The following is a 22,673-nucleotide window of genomic DNA, read 5'->3' as shown; positions in this document are numbered from 1 at the left end:
ATTTCTTTGGTTTAAGATGGAAAACAGTACATTTCATGTAATTTCTCCATTTAATGATTAAATATAAAACCCGTTGTTACTTTGTTACAAAAATTCATTGCATTACAGCAGTAACATTAAAAGTAACCATAGTGAAAATTTTGAATTATGGCTTCTCTAAAGCAAGCAGGAAATTTTTTATTCACTACTGTTGCTCTCGTAGGATTTTTATCCTCATCTGTATCAATAATCAATTACCTGGCTATGTAAAGAGATTTTAAAAATACTAAGCACTTTTCATTCGGCACTCAAAAAGACAAAATAACTTTTCTGGGTCAGAAAGCAAATTTTAAGTATTCCTGTAGTTTTCAATTATTCCATCAAAAGGACACCACAAACAAAGAAAAATGCAGCTCAAGTCATTTCAAACCAAACTCTCCTATTAAGAAAAGTATGAATGTTTCAACACTGAAATTTATGATTAAAAGCTAGATAATGATAAAACATTCTCTACATGACTTGAGCTGCACTTTTCTTTGATTGTGGTGTCATTTTGACGGAATAATAATTTAAAACTATAAGAATACTTAAATTGTCCTTTCTGATCGGGAAAAGTTATTTTGTTCTGATGAGGACATTATGAAAAGTACTTAGGTTTTTTTTTTTTTTAATTGTATGTTGTAGATGTATTGTTGCGATTATATTTTAAAGGTTATGCATAAAAACATTATTTATTCGAGTACGGTAATATGATAACTATAAATAAATTCTCAAAGTATTAATGGAGCTAGAGATGAAACTTGTGTAACAAAGAAATAATTTTCAATTCCAAAATTTAGTTGTTTGTAACATATTTATAAACGTGCATGGTATTTTTGTGTTATGGAAATAAACTTATAAAAATAGCTAAACTGTACTGCTTTAAACATATATTGAAATTTCCAATTTAAGCACTTCACTGCAAAAGAATGATGTGCCTTTATCCAGTTTCTTTCTATGAAAATCTACTCAGTTTTACTTATAACCATACTTTCATGCTTTTAAAGTTTAATGATTTTTTTTTTACATTAAATTTAGTTTTGAAGCTAAAGAAAGGTGGCAGATGAAAGGAAATATGTGATCAGAATACATAAAGATGTCTCTTCATTTTGTGCTTTTAGACCTTAAGATACATCATGTTGAATAAAATTATCTTATGTTTTTACTTAAATTACTTTGTATTGCTCCTTTTCAATTTTGTTCCAACCTTAATTTTACCGAGCACATTTGCTTTCTGTTTTTATTACTATGACATATACAGTTGGTGAATAATTATATGCATACTAAAAAGTAAAAATCTTTATAAAATGTACTTTACTGTACAAAGTTCTTTTGTTTTTGGAGAATGTATACATTCATCCCTCTGAACAGGGGGGCCCCAGTACAAGGTCATGCAAGGTCCTCCCAAAAAAAAAATCTTTATTTGGCGAATTTGGATACGATAATGAAGTATTGCAATTTCAAAAAAATCTGTTTATAATGATTCGTAATGTCTCTTCTCATTTGATGTAGGTTGGTATATAGTCATACTCACATTTTATTATTTGGTGTTTCATTCAGTAAACTAGAAAATCGCCCGTCAAGATATGACGGGTGAAAATTGTCATTTGAACATTTGAACGAAGCAATTGCCTGTTTGGTGATAATTTGATAGTTGAAATTCTAAGCCTAACGCCAGTGAATTAACCCTAAGCTCCAGTAAATAGTGTTCATTTCTGACCACTTTTTTGTTTCTTCATTCCCCTGAATTGACAGTCTTACCAGTAAAACTGTTAAGTTACCGGATCCAGTTCAGCCTTGTCACAATAAGGCCTTTCCCTGCATGTCAAATCATGGCCCCACTTGGTTTGCTTACACTTATAAGCAAATAAAGCATCAGCGCCATCTAGTGGAGCTATGGTCAAACATTACCAAAAAACATTATCAAGTTATCATGCTGCGGCGCGAGTTTCATTGTTGATGACATCAGACAGAAGCGTTACACCTTCACAGGGCCGTCTCAAGGGGGGGGGGGGCGAGTGGGGCAATCTCCCCGGAAATGCCCACTTGCATCCCTTTGCTTCTCACTGCCTCAATTGATTTTTAAATATGCTTCTTGCAAATTTATCGTCTGCTCAGGGACTTAACTAGGCCATTTCCAAACAGAGCACGACCTCGTTTTGGCGCCCCCTCCCCCTCTTGAAATAAAAGAAACTATTCTTGGAAAAGTTTGACAGCATCAACACTAGGATCCCACTCATCAGCTCGACAAAGTTCAATGAATTAGTACGAGACATTAACGTGCCCAAGCATAAAGCAGACTGTAGGTTCCTGATTAAAACAGTGGAACTTGCTTGAAAATGAAGTGAAAATAACTGATCAAAGAGATTGTCATAAATTCTTTTTGTGTTTTTTACCAAAGAAGATGGATTTTGTTACTGTAGTAATGTGACGGGTTTCAGGGCCGATCCTACTTAGTGTGCAGCGTGTGCACCGACCTAAAGCAAGGGGCGACCGCATGCCACATCATATAGTTCTTATAATCAAGCAAAATTCCTCAAGAATTTCTCACAAGATCACTTATAATAAGTCGAATAAATATGCTGAATTTTAAATGTTCAATTATCAAAGTATGTGTTGATTTCTTGACAGCATAGCATAGTTTGAGAAATATAGAATGTTAAGGAACATTGTGTTGGTTCATTGTCCATTAATAGCTGCTCTTAACACACATGCTTCAGTTGGTTGCAAAATTTGTGACAGAGCTGATATCAGGCATGGATACAGGGGAGGGGAAATGGCCCCTTCGGTCCTGAAGCATGAAAGGGTGCTTTCTAAAAGGAGCACAGTGGCAGCCACTAATGTTTACCCCCAAACCTTTTTTTTTAGACCTAAACAATGAAGACATATTTTATTTATTAAAAAAAAAAAGCTATACTGATTAAATACTCTTGCAAGTATTTCAAACAGCGAACTCTGTGTTCAACAATCGTGGATGCGTGGAGAGAAAGTGGAAAATTGCGAACTCCCCTGAGAGTCAAACACATATGAGTAACGAACCAAAATTTTGCAATTTTTCCCCTTTACAACGACTTTTTCTAATTAAAATCCTGAATGAACTGCCGGGTTTCAGATCAGGTAGGAGGACACGTCTCTTGCCCCCAGAAGCAAATTTAAATGTATCTCCAAAACGAAGATAATAATACATACCATGACTTCCATGACGAAACTAAAGAAGGCTTAAAATTGCGTTTCTAGGACTTTAATTTCGGAAAATTTCGCTGGTTAAACCATCGATCTTTAGCACCCAATTAAGTCTCTTATTCACCCCTTACACCTTAACTTAATCAAACATAGCCTAAAAATGTTGGCTCCAAAATCCAAAATACGCTGCTCGACATTGAAAATGCAACACCAAGAAGTTGTTCAAAAATTTATGCAAATTTTAGAGTAGAAGTACATCACTGAGTAATGTAAAGGATGTGAAATGCACAGCTCTCCAACACACATGAAGTAAGATATAAGGGAAGGAACTTGCAGAATGGGCAATATTCGTGTCGTTATTTCTGACTGGAGAATTATCGAAGAAATATTTTATCTTGGAGAATACGTGTAACACGAGAGAATGCCAGGCCGACGTCAACGAAGGAACTTCCAGCAGATAGACGATTTTACGAGGGATATGGTGAACAGACTGAGAAGGAAAGGTTGATCCATATGTCAAATCGCAGCTGATACCCACATGGATGCAAGCACGGTACATCAGTTGTGCCAAAGATGGTTGGAACAACAAAATGTGGCAAGATTGAGGGGTGCAGGGGCAGCCAGAGTGATCCACCAACAAGCTGTAGCAGACCCACAAGTCACTTGTTCCTCATTTCTGTAGCAGGTGAATGATACCCTGTATGTTCTGCAATCACGGCGTCCGCTAAGAAGACTGCCATTGACCCCACAACATAGACAGCAATGTTTAGTATGGTGCCGGACTAGATCGAAGTGGATTCAGAATGGTGAATTGTCGTGTTCTCAGATGAATCATGCTTCTGTTTATCCTGTGATAGTCGCCACATACGTGTATGGCGTAGACGTGGAGACAGATCTAATCCGGCAGTAACTGAACGTCCCACCGCACGACAACGTGGCATAATGGTTTGGGGCGCAACTGCGTAAAATTCCATATCACCTCTAGTTCGTATTCAGGGCACTATGACGGCCCAACAATACTTGGATAATGTGCTTCTGCTGGCAATCCCTTACCTTCAAGGGCTACCTAATGCAATTTTTCAGCAGGATAACGCCCGACCACACAGTGCTTGCATATGCCAACATGCTCTCCAAGGCACACGATGCTTCCCTGGCCACCATACTCTCCTGACCTGTCACCAATCAAACATGTATGGGATGTGATTGGACGCCGTTTGTAGACTCTGTCCCTGCCTCATTCAGGAGACGAACCGTGGCAAATGGTTGAAAAGGAATAGAGAGCCATCCCTCTGGACACCATTTGCACCCTTATTAACTCTATGCCTAGATGTGTTTCTTCGTGTATTGCTGTCCGCTGTGGTCCTACATCCTACTGAGCCGACGCCGTTCTTCTTATCATTTTGAAATTAAGATCATTTATTATTCCTTGTTGTCTCTGTCTTTTTTCCAAATTTCATCACTTTCTGACGAATCCTTCTCGGTGTTGCATTTTCAATGTCCAGCAGTGTATGTTTTCAGAGCACAGCCCTTCCTAATGTCATCAAAAATTTCTTAATGTCACTTTTCGGATTTCTTTTTCAAAATTTTTGCGATGGAGACCCCGAAATCCATTTGCAAACATTCCTACCCCAGTCTCAATTAGCGTCTTTAGGGAGGCCCCTAATCCCACCCCCTCTCTCTTAACGTATTATTGAAAAACTAACTAAAATTGCGTTTTTCAAACATCAGTTTCAAGAACTTTCAGGGAAGGACCCTGGATCCCTCAATTCTCCAACGCAACCACTTTACCTCAAAATTTCGTTTTTAGACTGTTCCGTGGAGCTACAGCTTCCTGCCTAAACTAGCCTGAAATTGACTTCACTTTCAAAAACAAACAGTTCGTGAGGGCACACTGAACCCCCGTCCGATCTTAGTCCCATCGTTGTCAAACAATGCTTAAAATACGATTTTGAGACTTCAATTTCTAAAAAATTCCGAAGGAGAACTGCCTGGCTTAAATAACTTTTCACGGAGCTAGGGCATACGCATCAATTGTCGACGTGAGGTGGACAAAAGTCTATAGTTGTATTTTTCAATTATTAATATCAAAAAATATTTGAAAGATCCGTAGAAGCTTCCCAGTTTCGTTAACGTCACCAAAGATAGTATAAAATTGCGCTTTTAGAAGTATCCGCTTAAGCACTCCAAAACCCTTCCTTCCCAAAAATAGCCTATAATGGATTTGAGTTCAGAAAAATATTTCGGTTCGGAATATTTTCACGTTCCCCCTATCGTTTTCAAATACAGCCAAAAATGGGTTTTTGAAACAATAGTGTCGAGAAATTACCGGAGGAAAGCTGCAAGATCCCCTACCGTCACCAAACACAGCATAATTTGCGTTTTGAACTTCCATTTCAAAACTTTCGATGGTAGACCCTCTCTCTCCCTCTTGCAACGTCAACAAAAGTAACCCAAAATTGTGTGTTTAAAAGTTCAGTTTCGGAAAATTTTCTTGAAGAACGCCGATCCTTCCTAAGCTCCAATATTACTTTTTCGCTGAAGTCTCGAAAAAGTTCCTAAAATTGCGATATTTCACGTCAATTTCAAAAATTCCTCCATGCACCTTGAATATACTCGACTCTTTTGTCTTTGCAACCGAACACAACCAAAGATTTCCGATTCCGAGTCACAACTGAGTACAACAGTATTTATGTCAAGGACTGAATACTCAGTGCCTTGCCTCCATTATTTTTTTATACTGATAGATGGCAGCACCATCACCGGATCGAACAGTTAATTAGAATTTAGAACTGGGACCAGGAGCCAATAGCTACCTGGTGCTAGCACCCCCAGAGGTATCGTTTCACTTGGAGGACATTGTGACCACGAGCATATTTAACGTCGCGATAAGTCCCCTTTAATGACGAGATGGATCTTCGACCATCGAGGCTCGAACTCCGGACCCTCCGGCATGGGCGGATTTATGGGGGGTCAGAGGGGGGCAATGCCCCCCCAGTTTTGGGAGGGCTTTATGTAGTAACAACACATCTTCCAAAAATTAAAAATTTTTTTTTTCTTTTTTGAATATTTCAGAAGGGTATGGGTGGATTTATAAGGGGGGGGCATAGGGGGCAATGAACCCCAGTTTTGGGAGGACTTTATATAGTAACAACATATCTTCCAAAATTTTAAAACAAAAAATCCTTGCCATTATTGAAATCTATATAATTGAGTCATCAAAATTTTTGGAAAATTTTGCTGAAATTTCATAAAAGTCTATAAAAACCTAACAAAGATTGGTAAAATTGTAAAAATCCTTTAGCCGTAAAAGCTGACAAATTTTCGTAAAAATAACAAAAAATCAAACAAAAATTTGCAGGTAAGAGTGAATTACAAACAGGGCCAAATTTGCCTATAAGATAAACAAGCTATTGCTTAAGGCCCCTGCTTTGAAGTGGGTCCCTAACTCCCAAAAAAAAAATTCGTTCCTTAAAAAATAGAAATTGCTTGAAAAAACTAATTTCATTTTTAAGTGCTTGAAAACCTTGAATACTTCAAAACGTGTGGCTACAAACCTTAAATTTTAAAATGTCTAACAAATGGTAGAGGGGGGAGGAATGCCAAACTATGTCAAATTCAGCTCCTTGCCACATCCTGTATTAAAAATGTAAAAATAATGGTTCTCACGTTTGTAACTATATTTGAAATAAATTTTTGTGACTCATATGTTTCATATCTTGCTAGTTATTCAATCCCGAATGCAGTAATTTGGAAATTCTTTTGTATTGATTGTTTTTATCTTACTTCTTCTGCATATTGTCTATCTGTTTAGCACAGGGGAAAAAAAAACACAATACACTACTTCTATTTCTTTTCGTTTTCTGCCCCACTTGCAACAGAAGAAAAGTTGCTGTCATGAGAAATCTATGGTTACTTTTTTCTTTTAAATTTAAAATAGCTATTTCTCAAAGTTAGAACAGGATTGTAAAAATTTACAATCAAGTACTAAAATATCAGAGACTGGAAAGTACAAATGAAGTGCGTTAAATAATTTTATTTATTTTACTTACTCTAGAGTCCTTGAAAATAATTAGATAAGACTTTGAAAATCCTAAGCAAAATGGGCTCTAATTCTACTGCAGATTGTTAATCTTTTTAGCCAGGAAAAAAGAATGATACACTACCTCTATTCCTTTTCATTTTCTGCACTCTACTTATAATTAAAAAAAAGGTTGTTATAATGAGAAATCTATAGTTTATTTTTTCTTACAAACTTAAAATGGCTGTCTCTTACAAAGTTTGAACTAAACTGTACAACTGTATAATCTAGTTATCAATTTCTATGTCTATCCAATTAACCTCTAAAAGGCTTCAAAATGCAGAATTTTATATCCATTTTACAAAATTTCCTGCGGAGGAGAAACCCCCAGCCCCCTAAAATTGGAGATATTCTATTTCCCACTTTAAAGGGAGCCCTGCATCACTCTCTTGATACCGGCTCCCTCTCTTAAGGTCAGTTCAAAAAGGACAGCATGAAAACACACATTAATGAAAACGACACACAAAAAAGTAAAGCATGGACTTATGCATCACAGGTAAAAGACAAAAACATGAGAGTGGGGGGGGGGACAATAAAAATGTTGCTAAAAAAAATCCTGCCCCCCCAGGAACTCAGTCCTAAATCCGCCTATGCCCTCCGGCCCCGAATCCGACACTCTACCGATCGGGCTACCACGGCCCCAAAGATTAACTTCAAGTATTTTTCATTCCCCAGCGCCAATTTCGATAATTTTCTCGGAGCAATCCTCCTCCCTGATCCTCGTCCTCCGTCCTGCCTCTGATGTCACCGAAGAAAGGTTATAAAATGCGTTTTTACGACTAGTAAATTTTAGTATTATAGAAATTGAAGAAAGATTTATATAGACGTTAAAGATTAGTCAAAATATGCAAATTACTCTTGTGGAGCGGCCGACACCCTAGAATCGGCCCTGACGGGTTTTTTCGAGGACATTGGATGCCATGCATATATTCTAACTGGCGACTTTTCATCGATAGCTCTACAAAAAGCTTAAAATCAGTCCTTCTTCACCCTACCGGTTGCTCTATTCGAACATACCCATCATCAGTTAAAGCAGCTTAACTGTAACTGTAAAATTTAATAACAAACTTGTTTGTGTTATTGTTGGAAGTTGATATGTTATGGGTCTTGACATCTGTCTGACAAAATTAAAAAAGAATCAATCATATGTTAACTATCTGTCATTGTGTTTAATGGCATTAATGTGGCATAATAAATATGCAAATATTATCAAGTCGAGTGTTCAGGTATTGTGGACTGTCTATAATATTTGTTTGTATTTTTGCTGCGTCTTTCATGTGGTATTTATGTTCAAATCAAACATGTACGTTGAAAAAGTTTGATTTTTTAAGCTCACAAAGTGAATCTTACCCGAAATCACGATGGCGAAAACTCATAACTAGTCGGAACTTTCTTCCAAAGCCAAAGATTATGACAGATGATAATGGAGTGCCTGATGATAAAATAATCGTTGCTCAATCTGATTTTAAAATCAAAGGTTATGATGTCATTGTGTTCTTGCATATTCAAAACACTGGTGGAAGCGTGTTTGCTCGTCATATGGTGGAGGATTTGATTTTGGAAAGACCTTGTCGCTGTAAAAAGTATCGACGCCTTTGTCGTTGTTATAGGCCAAATAATTATGGAAGTACTTGGTTTTTCAGCCGGTATACAACAGGATGGAAATGTGGCGTCCATCCCGATTGGTCAGAATTATCTACTTGTGTCGACAGAGTGATGGATGAAGATGAGGGTAAACCTGTCAAACGAAGGTAACTCTCCCAAAAATAATTGTCTCAATCTCTTTTTATTTATTTTTTGTTTCATATCTTATGTTAAAATTTTCCTCAATGGCAAAAATGCAAACAGCAGATTTGAACTTCTGTTAGGTATTGGAAAGCAGAAAATGCAATGTCTTAAAATATACACCTGAAAATAATTAATATTGTTTCAAGTTTAACAAAAAGCTTAACTTATTCTTAGTGTCTGAGCTCAAATGTTGTGTAGTTAACAATAATGGTAAATAGCAATATTACAACTAGTACAATGCACCTCAGGATTGTTTGCACTCCTCCATGGACATGTGCTCTACAAAATCGATTGAAAGCAAGTGTGAGTTGTTATAATCAAGCACTGTCAAAAAAAAAAAGTTTTCCTTGAAGCTTTGTTTGTTTAAAATAAGAAATAACTTTCAATTAAAAACTCCTTAGGTGCGCATTTCCAGGAGTCTAGATTTGCGTACGAAGTTTACTGCCAACCAAATTTCTCTCAAAATCAATGTTTTTTACTCCTCCACTGAGCACGAACCATGCACCGTTTTTTTTTTTTTTAAATACAATCACAATTTGTTTCCGGTTAACAGTATAATGAAAAAGAACAAGCTTGATTCAAATAATAAAAGTTTTGTGAAATTGAGTCTGCACATCTTTTATAAACATTTTGGTGAAAGATAACACATTTAATAGGGTCTGGTGGGGGAAAGTGGTCAATGGGGTAAAGTGGTCATTCGTCAAATAAATGGTTATAGCTTGGAAATAAATGTTCGAATGAATATGAAAATTTTATTTTAGAGTAGGACAGTTAGAAACTACATTTTGAACACAAAATTTTACAACTGCTAAAACTTTATTTGGTAAGAAAAAATATTATGAGGGAATTTGAAAAATTTAAAAATCTAAACACCTTTTTTAACTTGCTTGGGAAATTTTGTTTGCTGAAATTATGAACAAATTAACTGCACAGGTCGCTTCCTACATGTCTCAAGAACTCTTACTCATTAGCAGTTATCTGAATCCATTTTAGATACTTTTTTAGAACAGTTTAAATAAGATGGGGTAAAGTGGTCATAATATTAGACTTAACGAATATTGTTCATCTAATGTCATTTAATCTTTAAGTATAAGGCAGATATAAATTAATTATTAATTTTACTTAATGTGTTGTTTTTACAGTAAACGGGGTTAAATATACGTGTATATGCTTATGCATACGTATATATACTCGTGTAGGCGCGTGTACAAATATATTCACATAAATGCACCAATGAATACGTATAAGGGCATCTGCAAACATTTTTATCTATACATATTTACATTCTATACATATATACACGTATATCCTCGCTTACACTCGTATAGATACGAACACTTATATACTCAGGTAGGCACGTATATACGCATACGTACTCAAGTAGACACTTTCATGCAAGCATATGATATAAAAGTATACAGGGTGAGTTTACATTTTTGAGCAAATTATTAAAAGGTGTTAGAGGGGAGGATAAGAAGCGAGAACCATAGGAACAAACATATGGTCATAAACACAATGCTGACGCGCTACATGCACGCAAAGCCAAGAACTGATGGATGCAAAACAGGTCAGAAATTTATTACACAAAGACAATTTTACACAACATTTGAGGTCTTAAGAAAGTTTTAAAGCGACTGATGAAAATTTGCGGCCTTCAGCTGTTTTTTATATCTGTCCCAATCACAAATCACTCTGTTGCAATAACAAGACTTATGAAAAACTTTCATCAGTCGCTGCGTCTTTGTTGCGATGCTTGTATTAGAGCTACTACAGACCGTAACTTTTAAGAACTGCTCTAAATATTTCTTAAAAACTAAAACTTTGGGTAAAATCATCTTTGTGCAACAAATTCGTGACCTGTTTTGCATCCATCAATTTTTGGCTTTGTGTGCATGTAGCGCGTCTGCGACCATAAGTTCCTTATGATTCTTTACTTCTTATCCTCCCCTCTCACACCCCTTAGATTTTTGCCCAAGAGCTTGGATGCACTCTGTAGGCATACATGTATGTAAGGGTATATACTTGTGTATGCATATATATACTGGTGTATGCGCGTAATAGTACGTATATGCGTCTATACAGGTATATAATCGTGTTTACACGTATACATACGTATGTACTTGTGCTTCCATATATATATATATGCGTGAGTAGACACGTACAAAGACGCAGTGGATGTATCCACGAATTAACTCGTGTATACCCGTTTATGTAAGAATGTATACTTATATTTGCGTATATACGTCTACTATACACGTATATACTCAAGTATGCACGTATATACCCGAGATGCAAGTGTATACGCGCATATGACGTTCGTTTATGCGTATATACTCGTATATACACGTGACACGTATATACTCGTGTAGACACGTATACTATACACTCCTGTAGGTAATCACGTATGCATGCTTATATACTCATGTATATACGTATATACTTGAGTAGGCACGAACATACATGTACCTGATATATGTTTCCCCTCATATATAAATGTGTTTACTCATGTTTACACGACACTATATACTCGTGCATACACACATATACCTGTGCATATACTTGGTAACTATAAAAATAACCGAAATATACAAATATTAAGGTTATTTACAATGGTTTTGCATCCATTTTTAGCTATGACCACTTTACCCCATGCTATGACCACTTTTCCCCACCCCATGGGGTAAAGTGGTCATAAATACATAGGGAAATAAAAGTGTTATAAAACAACTTAAATCAATATTTTTTCCCCTGAAATTCTATGTACCGTGTTCCTTAATAATGCAATGTAAAATAACAACAAAAAAAGTTGAAGTGTTTAAAGAATTAATTGTATTTATTATCCAACTAAGTTAAAAACCTACGATTTTATGACCACTTTACCCCACCAGACCCTATGTCTTTGAAACAATTCTATCAAACCAATTTTCGTATTTTCGTAACAAAGATTTGGTCAACTGTCTCATGGTTCAAACAAGTGTGTGGTTTGAATAAAGCATCGTCAGTCTTAATGTTCTATCATTATAGTACAGGCTTTGTCTTTTGTTAGGTTGACATTTGTACAATCAATGCAGGAGCTGTTGTACATTTAATCAAAATAAAAAGCAAATGATAGGCATAGTATTTTGTAGTGACATCCTTGCTATCATAATTTAAGATTGTATTTTTGAACACATTTCTGTAAAGCTAAATTCGATCCAGATAAACAGGGAGAAATTTTTCTAGTGAGCCCAGTAGAATAGCTGTGTTCACTTATGATTGAAGCCTGGTGATCACAAGTCTGATACCTTACCAATTAGGACACCATGTTAAGAGCGGTTGCAAGGGGATCGACCACCAGAGTGTCGCCTCAGCATTTTTGAAGGGTAGTAGGTGGTGTCACCGGTGCCTCTTTCCGAATGCTGCTTATATGTTAACCACACTGGTTATATTCCCAATTAGCTCAGATTATTGGGTCTCTACTGTAGGAAAAATTTTGCTAGGATGTAGTGCCATAACACAATGAATATATTTATAGTTAAAATAGTAATATTTTGAATTGTTATAAATATCTTATACTAATAATTAACTACTTTCATCTTAGTATGTATGCATTCTTTCTGATTACCAGCAGTGCCCATAAAGGGGAGTTGTTACACAGACTGCACCATTGAAATTTTTAAAGGGTATTTTTAAGGGAATTTTTCTGTTTTGGAGTGCAATATAACTCTTGGAGATGAGCAGCCCTTGGATTTTTGATGTTTTATGGGATTCAACCATTTTAAAATATAGATTTTAATTATGTAACTGTTTGAGCTTTTATGAAATATATTTCTTTTTTTTTCTGCTATGCTTTTAAATAATAATATGATTTTTTCCAGATATTTCTTTATGACAGTTTTGCGTGATCCTGTTAAGAGATTTTTGAGTGAATTTTGGCATGTTCGTCAAGGCCAAAGTTGGTTTTCTTCTCGACATTGGTGCAGTGGAATTGAAGCAACTGAAAATGAATTACCACCATGTTTTAACAATGAAGAACTAGCAAATTTAACTCTGGATCATTTTATAAAGTGTCGCCATAATTTAGCCATTAATCGCCAAGCGCGAATGCTTTCTGATCTTGCACTAGTCGGCTGCTATAATTCATCTCTTTCAAAACAAGACAGAGATCTTATAATTTTGACCAGTGCTAAAAACAACTTACACAAAATGTCATTTTTTGGGCTCTCAGAGTTTCCTAAAGTGTCACAGTATATGTTTGAAATAACATTTGGCATGAATTTTAAAGTAAAAAATTCATTGTCTCGTGACTCACTCAATAGATCCACAAGAAAAGAACTGTTTAGAGAGATTAGTGCCAAAGATATTGAAACCATTAAAAATATTAATTACTTAGACATAGAACTTTATCATTATGCCAAAGAACTTCTTTTTTTTAGATTTGAAAAACTTAAAAAAAATGATCCTTCTTTTAAAAATAATTTTGAAGTCTTGGACCATAATAATTTATCAGTGGAAGATTGGGCAGATAGAGAAGACTTCATTGACAATCTTCTTGACTAAATTTTTGTTTCTCAAATTTAAAATTTTGCAAATTTTTTGAATAGTTTTGTTACTCATTTTAAAAATCATGCAGGGTAGAATCTCATTTCAGTGGATTTCTGCTAAAAATGTTTCCAATCAAAATGTTTCTTTTTTCTGAATGGTAAATACATATATATATTGGTTTCATAATAAAACTTGTGGGGGAGAGGGCCAAAAATTAGTTTTCTCTTGGCTTAAAGTAAAATTTTCATTGGATAAATATTTAAAGTATATGAAATATTCATGATTCCTCGAAAATTCATTAACAAAATTCTACTATAATATGAAAATAGTTTTTAATTTCTTTTCATTTATCAGTATTATATCAAAAATGATTTTTTATGCTTTTTTTCTGAGTAATTTTGTTCTCTTAATCTCTCTTTGTTCAACCATATCAATGTTACATATTTTCTTTTTCTGAGTGCCATAAAAATTAAAATTAGGGATTGTAGATAAATGTATTGCTCCTCGTTACTATTATTATTATTATAGTTTTATCAAAATGCAAAGTTAACTTGTTGCTGTTTTGATTTTACATTATTCTTTCTCTTTCTCAAATACTTTGAGTATTTTAATTCAAATAAAAATGAGCTTATTTTAAAGGGGGGGGGAGACCAGTTCTCTTTTAGTGGTTGAGTTTTTAAAAATTGAATTTTAGATTTTAAATCCTAAAGTCACTTTTAAAGCAAAAATCTGTCCATTTAGTATTATATTGATGTTTGGAAAAATATTCTGTATTAAAATCATTATTCATGAACGCATAATTGCTAACATAAAACGCTCAGAAGCTCTACACTTTTCTGAACTCATTCTCTTGTAAATATTAGTCTGGAATTAGTTTGAATTCTCTATAACTGTACAAAACATTCATTGAAAAATAAAAAGAATCATAATCTAAGCTTCAATGCAAATTAAGCCCTGCATGTAAATGTCTTTTAATAACCATGCCTTGTTCTGGAAAGTAACTGATAAGAAAATTCAATGTTTAAAATTCATCAAAGTTTCAATGCATTAAACAAAAAAACTTCTGCATTTGTTTTGAAAGAAGAAGAAAGACTTAATTATACTAATAGCTATTACTGCTATAAATTTCAACTTTTGACAGCTATCATTTATGTCTAGAACCATTTTCTGACACTGCCAAGTTGTATGTTCATAAAGCAGGTCAAGTAAAAAGTCTATTTTGCCATGTCCAGATATGAGTATGACTCAACTTGAGCCCTACTAAAAGTTGATCACCTACTAGGCAAGTGCCAAAGATACTGTTTGTCCACTGATGAGATGGAAAGGTAAACACCCAGTTTACTGGTGAAAACTGATGCATCTATTAGTTTGCAGGGGTGCCAATTTGTTGTTAGAGATGTGTGTTAGCCTTTTAATTAAGTAGAGTCATATTAGTACAAATGAAACACACACATTTTTTTTCCTTTTCCCCCTCATTCAGATAGAATCTCTTAACTGGGTACCAGCCAATTCCATAGCAAACGTGGTCAGATAGTACATTTATTTAACTTTGATCAAACACTCAAAATTACTCAACTGACAACTTTTTGACAACTTTCATTTCTGAATATATAATCATTTCCTTTTAATGTTAGATGTTGGTAAATCAAACCAAGTTATAAGCCTGTCCAACCATGTCTAGATGTGAGCATAGTTCAACCTGAGCTATTAGGAATCTATCAGTAGATCACTTAGATTACTTTAGTCACTGGGGAAATATGCTGAAGCTATATTTCAACTTTGCTCAACTTTATTGTGTTCAAGTGTGGACATGGTTTAAGAAAAATTCATCATTAAGTAGAAACTATTTTATTTGAAAAACAGTCATGAGGCTGCATTTATATTTGCAAATATATTTTTTCATATTGAAAAAACAATTTGTAAGTTATAGGTTTATCAAGGAAGTATTTATAAATACTTTTTACTTCCATTATTAATTTAAAAAATGAAACGTTGTGCCCATATTTTGCTTATATGCTACAACAGCAAAACAGCCAACTTGAGACTAGATGGCTTTACAATAAATGCTTCGAGAAATTTTTGTCCAGATCTAAGAAGAGCCAACTTTGATACATAAAAATGTTAGTTGATGTAATCAGAATTTGAAAATTTTGATTTTACATTGATGGTCATCATACACGAATGAAATTTATTTAGATAATGAAAAACTATTTAAGTGGAAGACTTACTTGGATTTTAATTTTAGGAATTAAATTTTTAATTTCAAGGGAGGGGTCTGAACATGGCAACCTCCGCCTTTCTATGACACAGATCAGATGTGATCTGAAATACTGTATCTTTTTGCTTTTGACAAAATAGTTTCAAACCACAAATAAATTTTCTTGACTTCAGCTACATAGTTATAACAAGTAGCCTGTTGAGTACATCACATTTACATTTCCCACAATTTTTTAAATAAATGTATGTATGTTGGCAGCTCTAATGTTTGACTTTTGTCATCTGGAGGATATGAACCTCGAAAAAAATGTGATTAGAGTGAAGTGGTGTCATATGCTATTCAAACACAAAAACAGTGTGCCATAAAGACACATTATAGATGTGAAACTTTTGTATAACAGGGAAACGTTTTACTTCCCTGTTATACAACAGGGAAGTATATCAATCATTTTTAAATACCATATTACCTTTTAAATTGTTGCTGAAGTATGTTATTAGTTTAAATAAAGATTGATGATGGCACACATTGATGGCATTGACATTAATTGTGCAACTGAGTGCACAAGCAGGATATTTCATTCTGAAGAGGAAAATTTTCTAACAATTTCAAATTTTTGATATCACAGGTGAACTTGTGGAGAGTGGGGAATAGGTGGTGATTGAGCGACATTAAACATGATCTTTAGCTGTAACTGATGGGCCACCTATTACAGAGGATGGCCAAATTATTATGCTCAAACTTTTCTGTACTTTTATTGTTGTTACCTAGTTTTATTATTTGAACACATTTAAAAAGTACTTAAAAGGTTTAAAGATTATTCTGGCAACACTTAACTTTTTGTTGTTTTTTTTTATTATTATTTTTAATGGCAGACACAAGTGACAGTTAAAATTTGAAGCTACAAGCTTCTTCTTGTAAGTGTGATTTTTTGAAAAAAAATAACGACTTCAGATATAATACTAGATAGCCATATTATGCATTGAAAGCATACCATAGCACATCCAAGCTGTGATAGCAGCAAAAGGCAGAGTTAGTTACTTAATATTAAATATTTATCTTACTTTACGTTTAATTCATATTTTAAATAAACTTTAAAACATGTTCAAATAATAAAAAAAATGTAACAACAAGCTTGTTTGAGCATAATAATTTGTCCACTCTCTGTATGTATAACGAAACTAAATATCCTTACATCCCTAAAAATATGTCAACAGGTTACTTTCATGCAAATTCATCAGCTCTCAAATCATCATCATATTCTATGTTTTTAAGTCCTTCAATTTTCTAGACTTGTTATGCCTTTTGGAGGAATATAAAAAAACTGTTTATCAGCAATGATAATATTTTTTGTTCTAACAGAACTATTGTAAATATAACATGATTTTAGTCATTGTTTTGAATGACTTTGATAGACAATCACCTGCAGCACATTGCTAGGTATCATAATTTAGAATATTTATTTATCTTCAAAGTATTTATTATCATATAGATATTTCACTATTATAAAAGCATTAAAAAGAGCATCTATTTATTGATATATCTAGCACCCCCCCCCCCTTTTTTTTTGGAGATATTCATCATAGGTTTATACTCAATTGTTCACCTGACTTATAATTTGAAATTTGAATAAAACAATTTTAGCTAATGTCAGCTTTTTTATTTTATCAATATGAGTCAAATTGTGCAGCTAATGGAAGTTTTAGTATATGTGTATATTTAGTACATTATGAAAATAAAACATGTTTGCTTGTATAGTTTCTGTTATTTGTGATCTCAAATACGGTAAAACCCCTCTTAACGGACACCCCTTTCGTAGGGATAGTTTTCAATTCCCTGATTCCAAGGCAAATAACATTATTCAACCCTTGTAATACGGACACCCCTCTAAGGTGGGAAAAAAAATTGTCCCGTTAGTGTCCGCATTTAAGAGGTTTTACCAGGGGCGCCGACTTTCAAAAATTATAGGGGAGGGGGGGGGCAGACATCACTGGGGGTTTAGGGGATTATGTAATCCCACAGAGCCCCTCCCCCCACAACAAATAAAGGTCTAATTTTTATACCTTGAAAATTTCATATTTCACTGGTGTGTATAATTTAAACAAACGAACAGTATGTGAATGGCGATTCCGAAGTAAAACAATCTAAAAATTGGTGTTCAATTTTTCTGGTTCAACTAGTTACTAGATCATGTCACTTGTCTTAATAAGAGACTTTTTTTTTTTTGTTCTATTTTATGGGGAGCCATGCATTGCCGTAGCTAGGCATTGATATAAGTTAGGGCACTTGATTTGCATGGAAAGGCACTCCCAGAGACTCTGAGTTAAGATAAAACAAAAGTTGGGGAGGGGGGCATACCGGGGGGTCTTGCCGTGGGAAATTTTATAAATTTGAGATGAAAAATAGTGAGTTTTAAAGTTTTTTTAAAAGTATTTTAAAGTCATATAATCAACTTTAGAACCTTTAAAATTTGACAAGCCTGACACATATTTTTTGGCTTTGAAAAAAGGAAAAAATAAATACAAACACAAACAGTATTTTCGTAAAAAGGTATGCATGTTTTTTAAGAACAGTTGTTTTTTCATTAGTGATACTGGCTAACATAGTCAAGTGTTAACGCCACCTCTCAAGGTCTTGGTCATTTTTCAAAAATTCAGTTGATTATTCAAAATTTGTTTCACTTCTGTTAAATAAAAGCAAGCAAACTCAGCATTCAACTGCAATGACCTGTGTGAGTCCAGTTCATGTAAACTGCCCAATAATGCAAGATTGCACCATTTCACAAATCTCAATGGGATTTTGAACCCTTTGGAATTTTGAAAGTGTGCAGTGAGCTGGCTTTGTTGTTTTCATACTTTTTTGGCATATCCATTCCCCCCCCCCAAAAAAAAAGCACATTTTGCGTTGTTTTCAATAGTTTGCATTGCAATAAACATCCAATGCCGTTTAAGGAAACATAAGCACTGAAAAATTCTACTGTACGTAAATCTTGGGAATGACCTAATATGGCGGCAATGCCAACAATTAAGAAATAATTTTCTGAATTTGTAGCATGAAAACAATTTAAAAATAATAAATCTTCATGAAACTACAATTCAATTGAAAAGTTATTTAGCGCATTTATGTTCAAGGAAATGAGGATAAAATTAAGTTTTAAGAACAAAATTTTTCATTTCTCAAGAAAACATATTTAAAAATTAAAAAGAAAAAACAATTAGCAGCACATGTCGTGTTACTTTCATTTGTTAGCAGCCATTTTTAAGTAATAAGCACAATTAAGGAATGAATAACCAAAAATTAAAGCCAAATGACTTTTAAGGGTCAACACAATGCAAAAATAATAAAAAAACGACATATGATAATTTTAATCATGAATTTATTCGAAAATATTTGAGTGTACGATCATTTTTGTGGTGTATTATTTCTCTGTCTCTTCGTTTTTTGAACCATTTTAAAAAGAAGATCCGTCAATATTTTGAAAAAACCACAGGGTTTTATTTAGAACTAACCGCCTGCGGCGACCAGCTGGTCCGCCTTTTTACGCCATTCGCCTTTTTGCGCCACTGTTGCTGCCTTCGGCGGCTGCTTAGACAATTTAGCGACGGTATTAATCAATGTTTTTCGCTTTTTTCTCAATATTATCATTCGCCTTTTTACACCGATGTTGCCGCCTTCAGCGGCTGCTTAAACAAATTTCGTGGCAGTATCAATCAATCGATATCTATCTATATCATTAGTAGTTTGAATAAAATATTTTCTAGATCTATCTCCAGTTCCGTCGTTTGGAATATTTTTAAAGGAGGGGGAGACACAAACGACGTACTCTTCATGCAAATTTTGTCGAAAAATAACAAAAAGCACTTCCACTTTTATGTTAAAGCATTGTTTTTTCAAAGTCATGGTGTGTGGGGGGGGGGGGGGCACTGACACCCCGTTGAAACTCCTTAAATGACGGGCATGCCTCTTTCTTGCTGTCCATCTACTATATCGACCTCCATATTTGTCTATCTATCAATCTATACGATCTGTGCATATCTACCTCCTGACAGTACAATCTTTTTTTTATTTATATAAGTATTAATTCGAAAACAAAATCTTTTTTGTCCACTCAACCTCTATCTATCTCTGTATCTACCTAACCTAACCGCCAATACGTAACAGAAACGAAGATCATGCAAAAAATCGCGGGCTTTATTTATTTAATCAAAATAGCCCGCAAAAAAAAGGCTCTGTGTTCCCCGTAGTGTTCAAAAAGTAACGCTTGCAAAAAAAAAAAAAGGTGAAGAGAAGGCAAACGATTTCAGTTGGATCACGTGATGAGGTAAGCTCGGAACTCAGCCGGCAAGCGAACAGCTCGCGTTGTGTTCTGCCATTAAAAAAATTGTAAAAAAAAAAACTATTGCATATTTTTCAAAACTTTTTTCTTCTGAAGGGGGCAGAATGTTTTTGCTATTACCAACTAAAACTTTAGAATTGAGGGTTCAATACTTTTTGCAGAATGGGTTTCGAAAAAAATTAAACCCAGAAAAAAATACAAAATAAAGGTTTTTTCAAAAATTTATAAAAAATACAAAAATTGCTCTATCTTCAAACTTTTTTCATTCATCATATTTAAAATTAAATTTCCTACACTCTAGTACAAAAAATATTTGTGTGGTGCGATTGGTTTGGGGTCTGTGAGGTAAAAAGTGCAAAAAAACACATAAAACATTAAATAACTTTTTTTCTAATTAAAATATCAAAAATCGAAGCCCGAGGTGCACATTTTCGGCAAAAACTGCATCTGTATACCAAATTTCATCTTTCTAGGCCTTACCGTTTTCCCAGAATGCGCGCCACAAACACATACACACACACATACATACAAACATCTTGTTTTATTATATGTATAGATGACATAGGAATGATGTGAAAAAATATTGGACTTCATAATTGAATTCAGTTTTGCATTTTGGTTTTACTAAAAAATTTCAAAGTGTACGAACACTTTTGGGAGCCACTGTATATTTTGAGTGAAATGTTTGAATGAAAAATTGCAAACTGTTAAGAAGAAAATTGTCACATGAGATAAGAATTAATAATTTTCTCTTTCTCCAAACTTCTGCAGAAGTTACTTCTAGTATGCATAGTTTCATACTAGGCGGATTTACAAGGGGGGCAGTGGGGGCGACCGCCCCCTCCATGACTGTCATTTACTAAAACCAATAATATAGAATTGAAGGAATTACTAGCTATTGCTACTAATTTCTCTCAAGTACATTCCACAAATTTGTCTTAAAGTAAGTTTGGGCAGTTAGTGTAGTCGAGGATGGACAGCATTACCCACTTTTTAATTTGAACTTAAGCTTGTCCCTCCCCCCTTTTTTAAACTTTATTAATTTTAATATTTTTATATGTGTCTTCCAACCCTTTTCTTCCATGGACTACACTATACCGGTATGATAATACATTTTGCTGAGTTAGAACAGAGGTTTTCACAGGGGTGATAGCCCCCGAAGGGGAGATTTAACACTTCAAGGGGGCATGACGGGGCGATTAGTATTTAAAATACAGCATAATGGGGGGGGGGGGCAATTGATTCCCTGCCCTCCCCCCTACATGACGGGTTTGAGGGGAGGAGTATGGCTTTTACAGTTTTCAACCACCACCCTCTTGAATCGACTGTAAATCCGCCCCTGCAGCATTTCTCATAGATCTAAATAGGGGCAGGGCGCTTCCTGATAAAACAGCATTTTCCCAAAAGAATTTTGTAGTAAAAAAGTACAAAGTTTTGTAGTATAATTTGTTTCCAAGCTCATTCTAATAGACAAGGAGTCTTCAAACTCTCAAAGTCATGCTGGCGTGAATTTTTACCTTTTGAGCAAGAAAATTTGCTTTTGTGGTCAAGTGTTGATACATTTTGAAGGTGAAAGGAGGGAGCATTTAGCAATGCAAAAAAGAGGGCAGGGAGGGTTGAAGATTCCTTGAAAGGAGGTAGGGTACAGCAGCCTCCTAAAAATGTCTGGGGGAAACACCAATGTAAATTTGAAACTATTTTTCATGGGTATCACTTATTTATGGTTTTCCAAGTCTTACAGCAGTCGCGAAAGTATTTCTTATGCACTTAACTGACATTTTCAGGATTCAACTGCTTACATAAATTTATAATGCATTGTTTATAATACACATTTTCTCTCCCCCCCCCCCACCCTTTTTTTTGAGAAATCATTAAAGTGATTGCTGGCTATAGAAAACAACAAACAAAAAAGGTAAAAGAAATAAATGAAAATCAATTGTTTATTGTAAAAATTTATTTGGCTTTGAGTGTACTATCACAATAATCAAAAAAACTATATTCTATATTTCACAAAATAAAAGACAAACATCCACATCTATAAGATCTGAATCTCTATACTTAAATTATCTCAATATGCCTAGGATAAACAATATTAATATATAAAAAGTAATATAAGTATTCAGAAATACAGAAGCACAATTTAAACACTTAACAGTGGCTTTTAGGTACTCATTAAAAAGTTATTGAAGTGATAAAAAATTCTAATGTGAAGACAATATTTTTATGATTATAAACATTTGTTAAATTGCTTGTATAAAAAATATTTTAGTTCATTATGGATCATGTACTATTAACTTGTTTTATGTAAAACATCTTGCTTGTTCATAATACAGTAGCCCCTCGTTATATTGCGCTTGTCGAAAGACAATAAAAGGGCAAAATAAATCTGAAACTGCAACATAACCGAGATCGTCAAAACTAAGGATGGAACTAACATTCAAGCAACTGATATGTGCGTCTACAATAAGTATAACTTCTTATAAAACTGATATAACTAAAAGTGTAGAGAAGTCAGAAGAATGAAATGCATC

The 22,673-nt window shown here is 34.3% G+C and overlaps 2 protein-coding genes across 2 annotated transcripts in view; both read left to right on the top strand.

Annotated features, from left to right (window-relative positions):
* Positions 1–1,200, top strand: part of LOC129221859 (protein FAM204A-like) — a 41,082-nt gene extending 39,882 nt beyond the window's left edge. The window contains exon 6 of the mRNA XM_054856214.1: positions 1,057–1,200. Within this exon, the coding sequence (XP_054712189.1) occupies positions 1,057–1,099 (43 nt within the window). The 3' untranslated portion in view covers positions 1,100–1,200. The remainder of the gene's footprint in view (positions 1–1,056) is intronic.
* A 7,185-nt stretch (positions 1,201–8,385) lies between these two features.
* On the top strand, positions 8,386–17,556 carry LOC129221852 (heparan-sulfate 6-O-sulfotransferase 2-like). Its single transcript, XM_054856202.1, has 2 exons — positions 8,386–9,030; positions 12,925–17,556. The coding sequence occupies exons 1-2, from the start codon at positions 8,477–8,479 to the stop codon at positions 13,604–13,606; spliced, it is 1,236 nt and encodes a 411-aa protein (XP_054712177.1). The 5' UTR covers positions 8,386–8,476; the 3' UTR covers positions 13,607–17,556.
* The last annotated feature ends 5,117 nt before the right edge of the window (positions 17,557–22,673 follow it).

This window comes from Uloborus diversus, chromosome 1 (genome assembly GCF_026930045.1).
Source record: "Uloborus diversus isolate 005 chromosome 1, Udiv.v.3.1, whole genome shotgun sequence".
Lineage (NCBI taxonomy): Eukaryota > Metazoa > Arthropoda > Arachnida > Araneae > Uloboridae > Uloborus > Uloborus diversus.
Note: the sequence above shows the minus strand (reverse complement) of the source record. Positions and strands in the feature narration are given on the sequence as shown.

Excerpts from the sequence above, each read along its gene's own strand:
- LOC129221852 (XM_054856202.1), top strand. The coding sequence starts at position 8,477 with ATGCAAATATTATCAAGTCGAGTGTTCAGGTATTGTGGACTGTCTATA. Across the intron at positions 9,031-12,924 it reads GGTAAACCTGTCAAACGAAG|ATATTTCTTTATGACAGTTT; the intron begins GTAACTCTCCCA and ends GATTTTTTCCAG.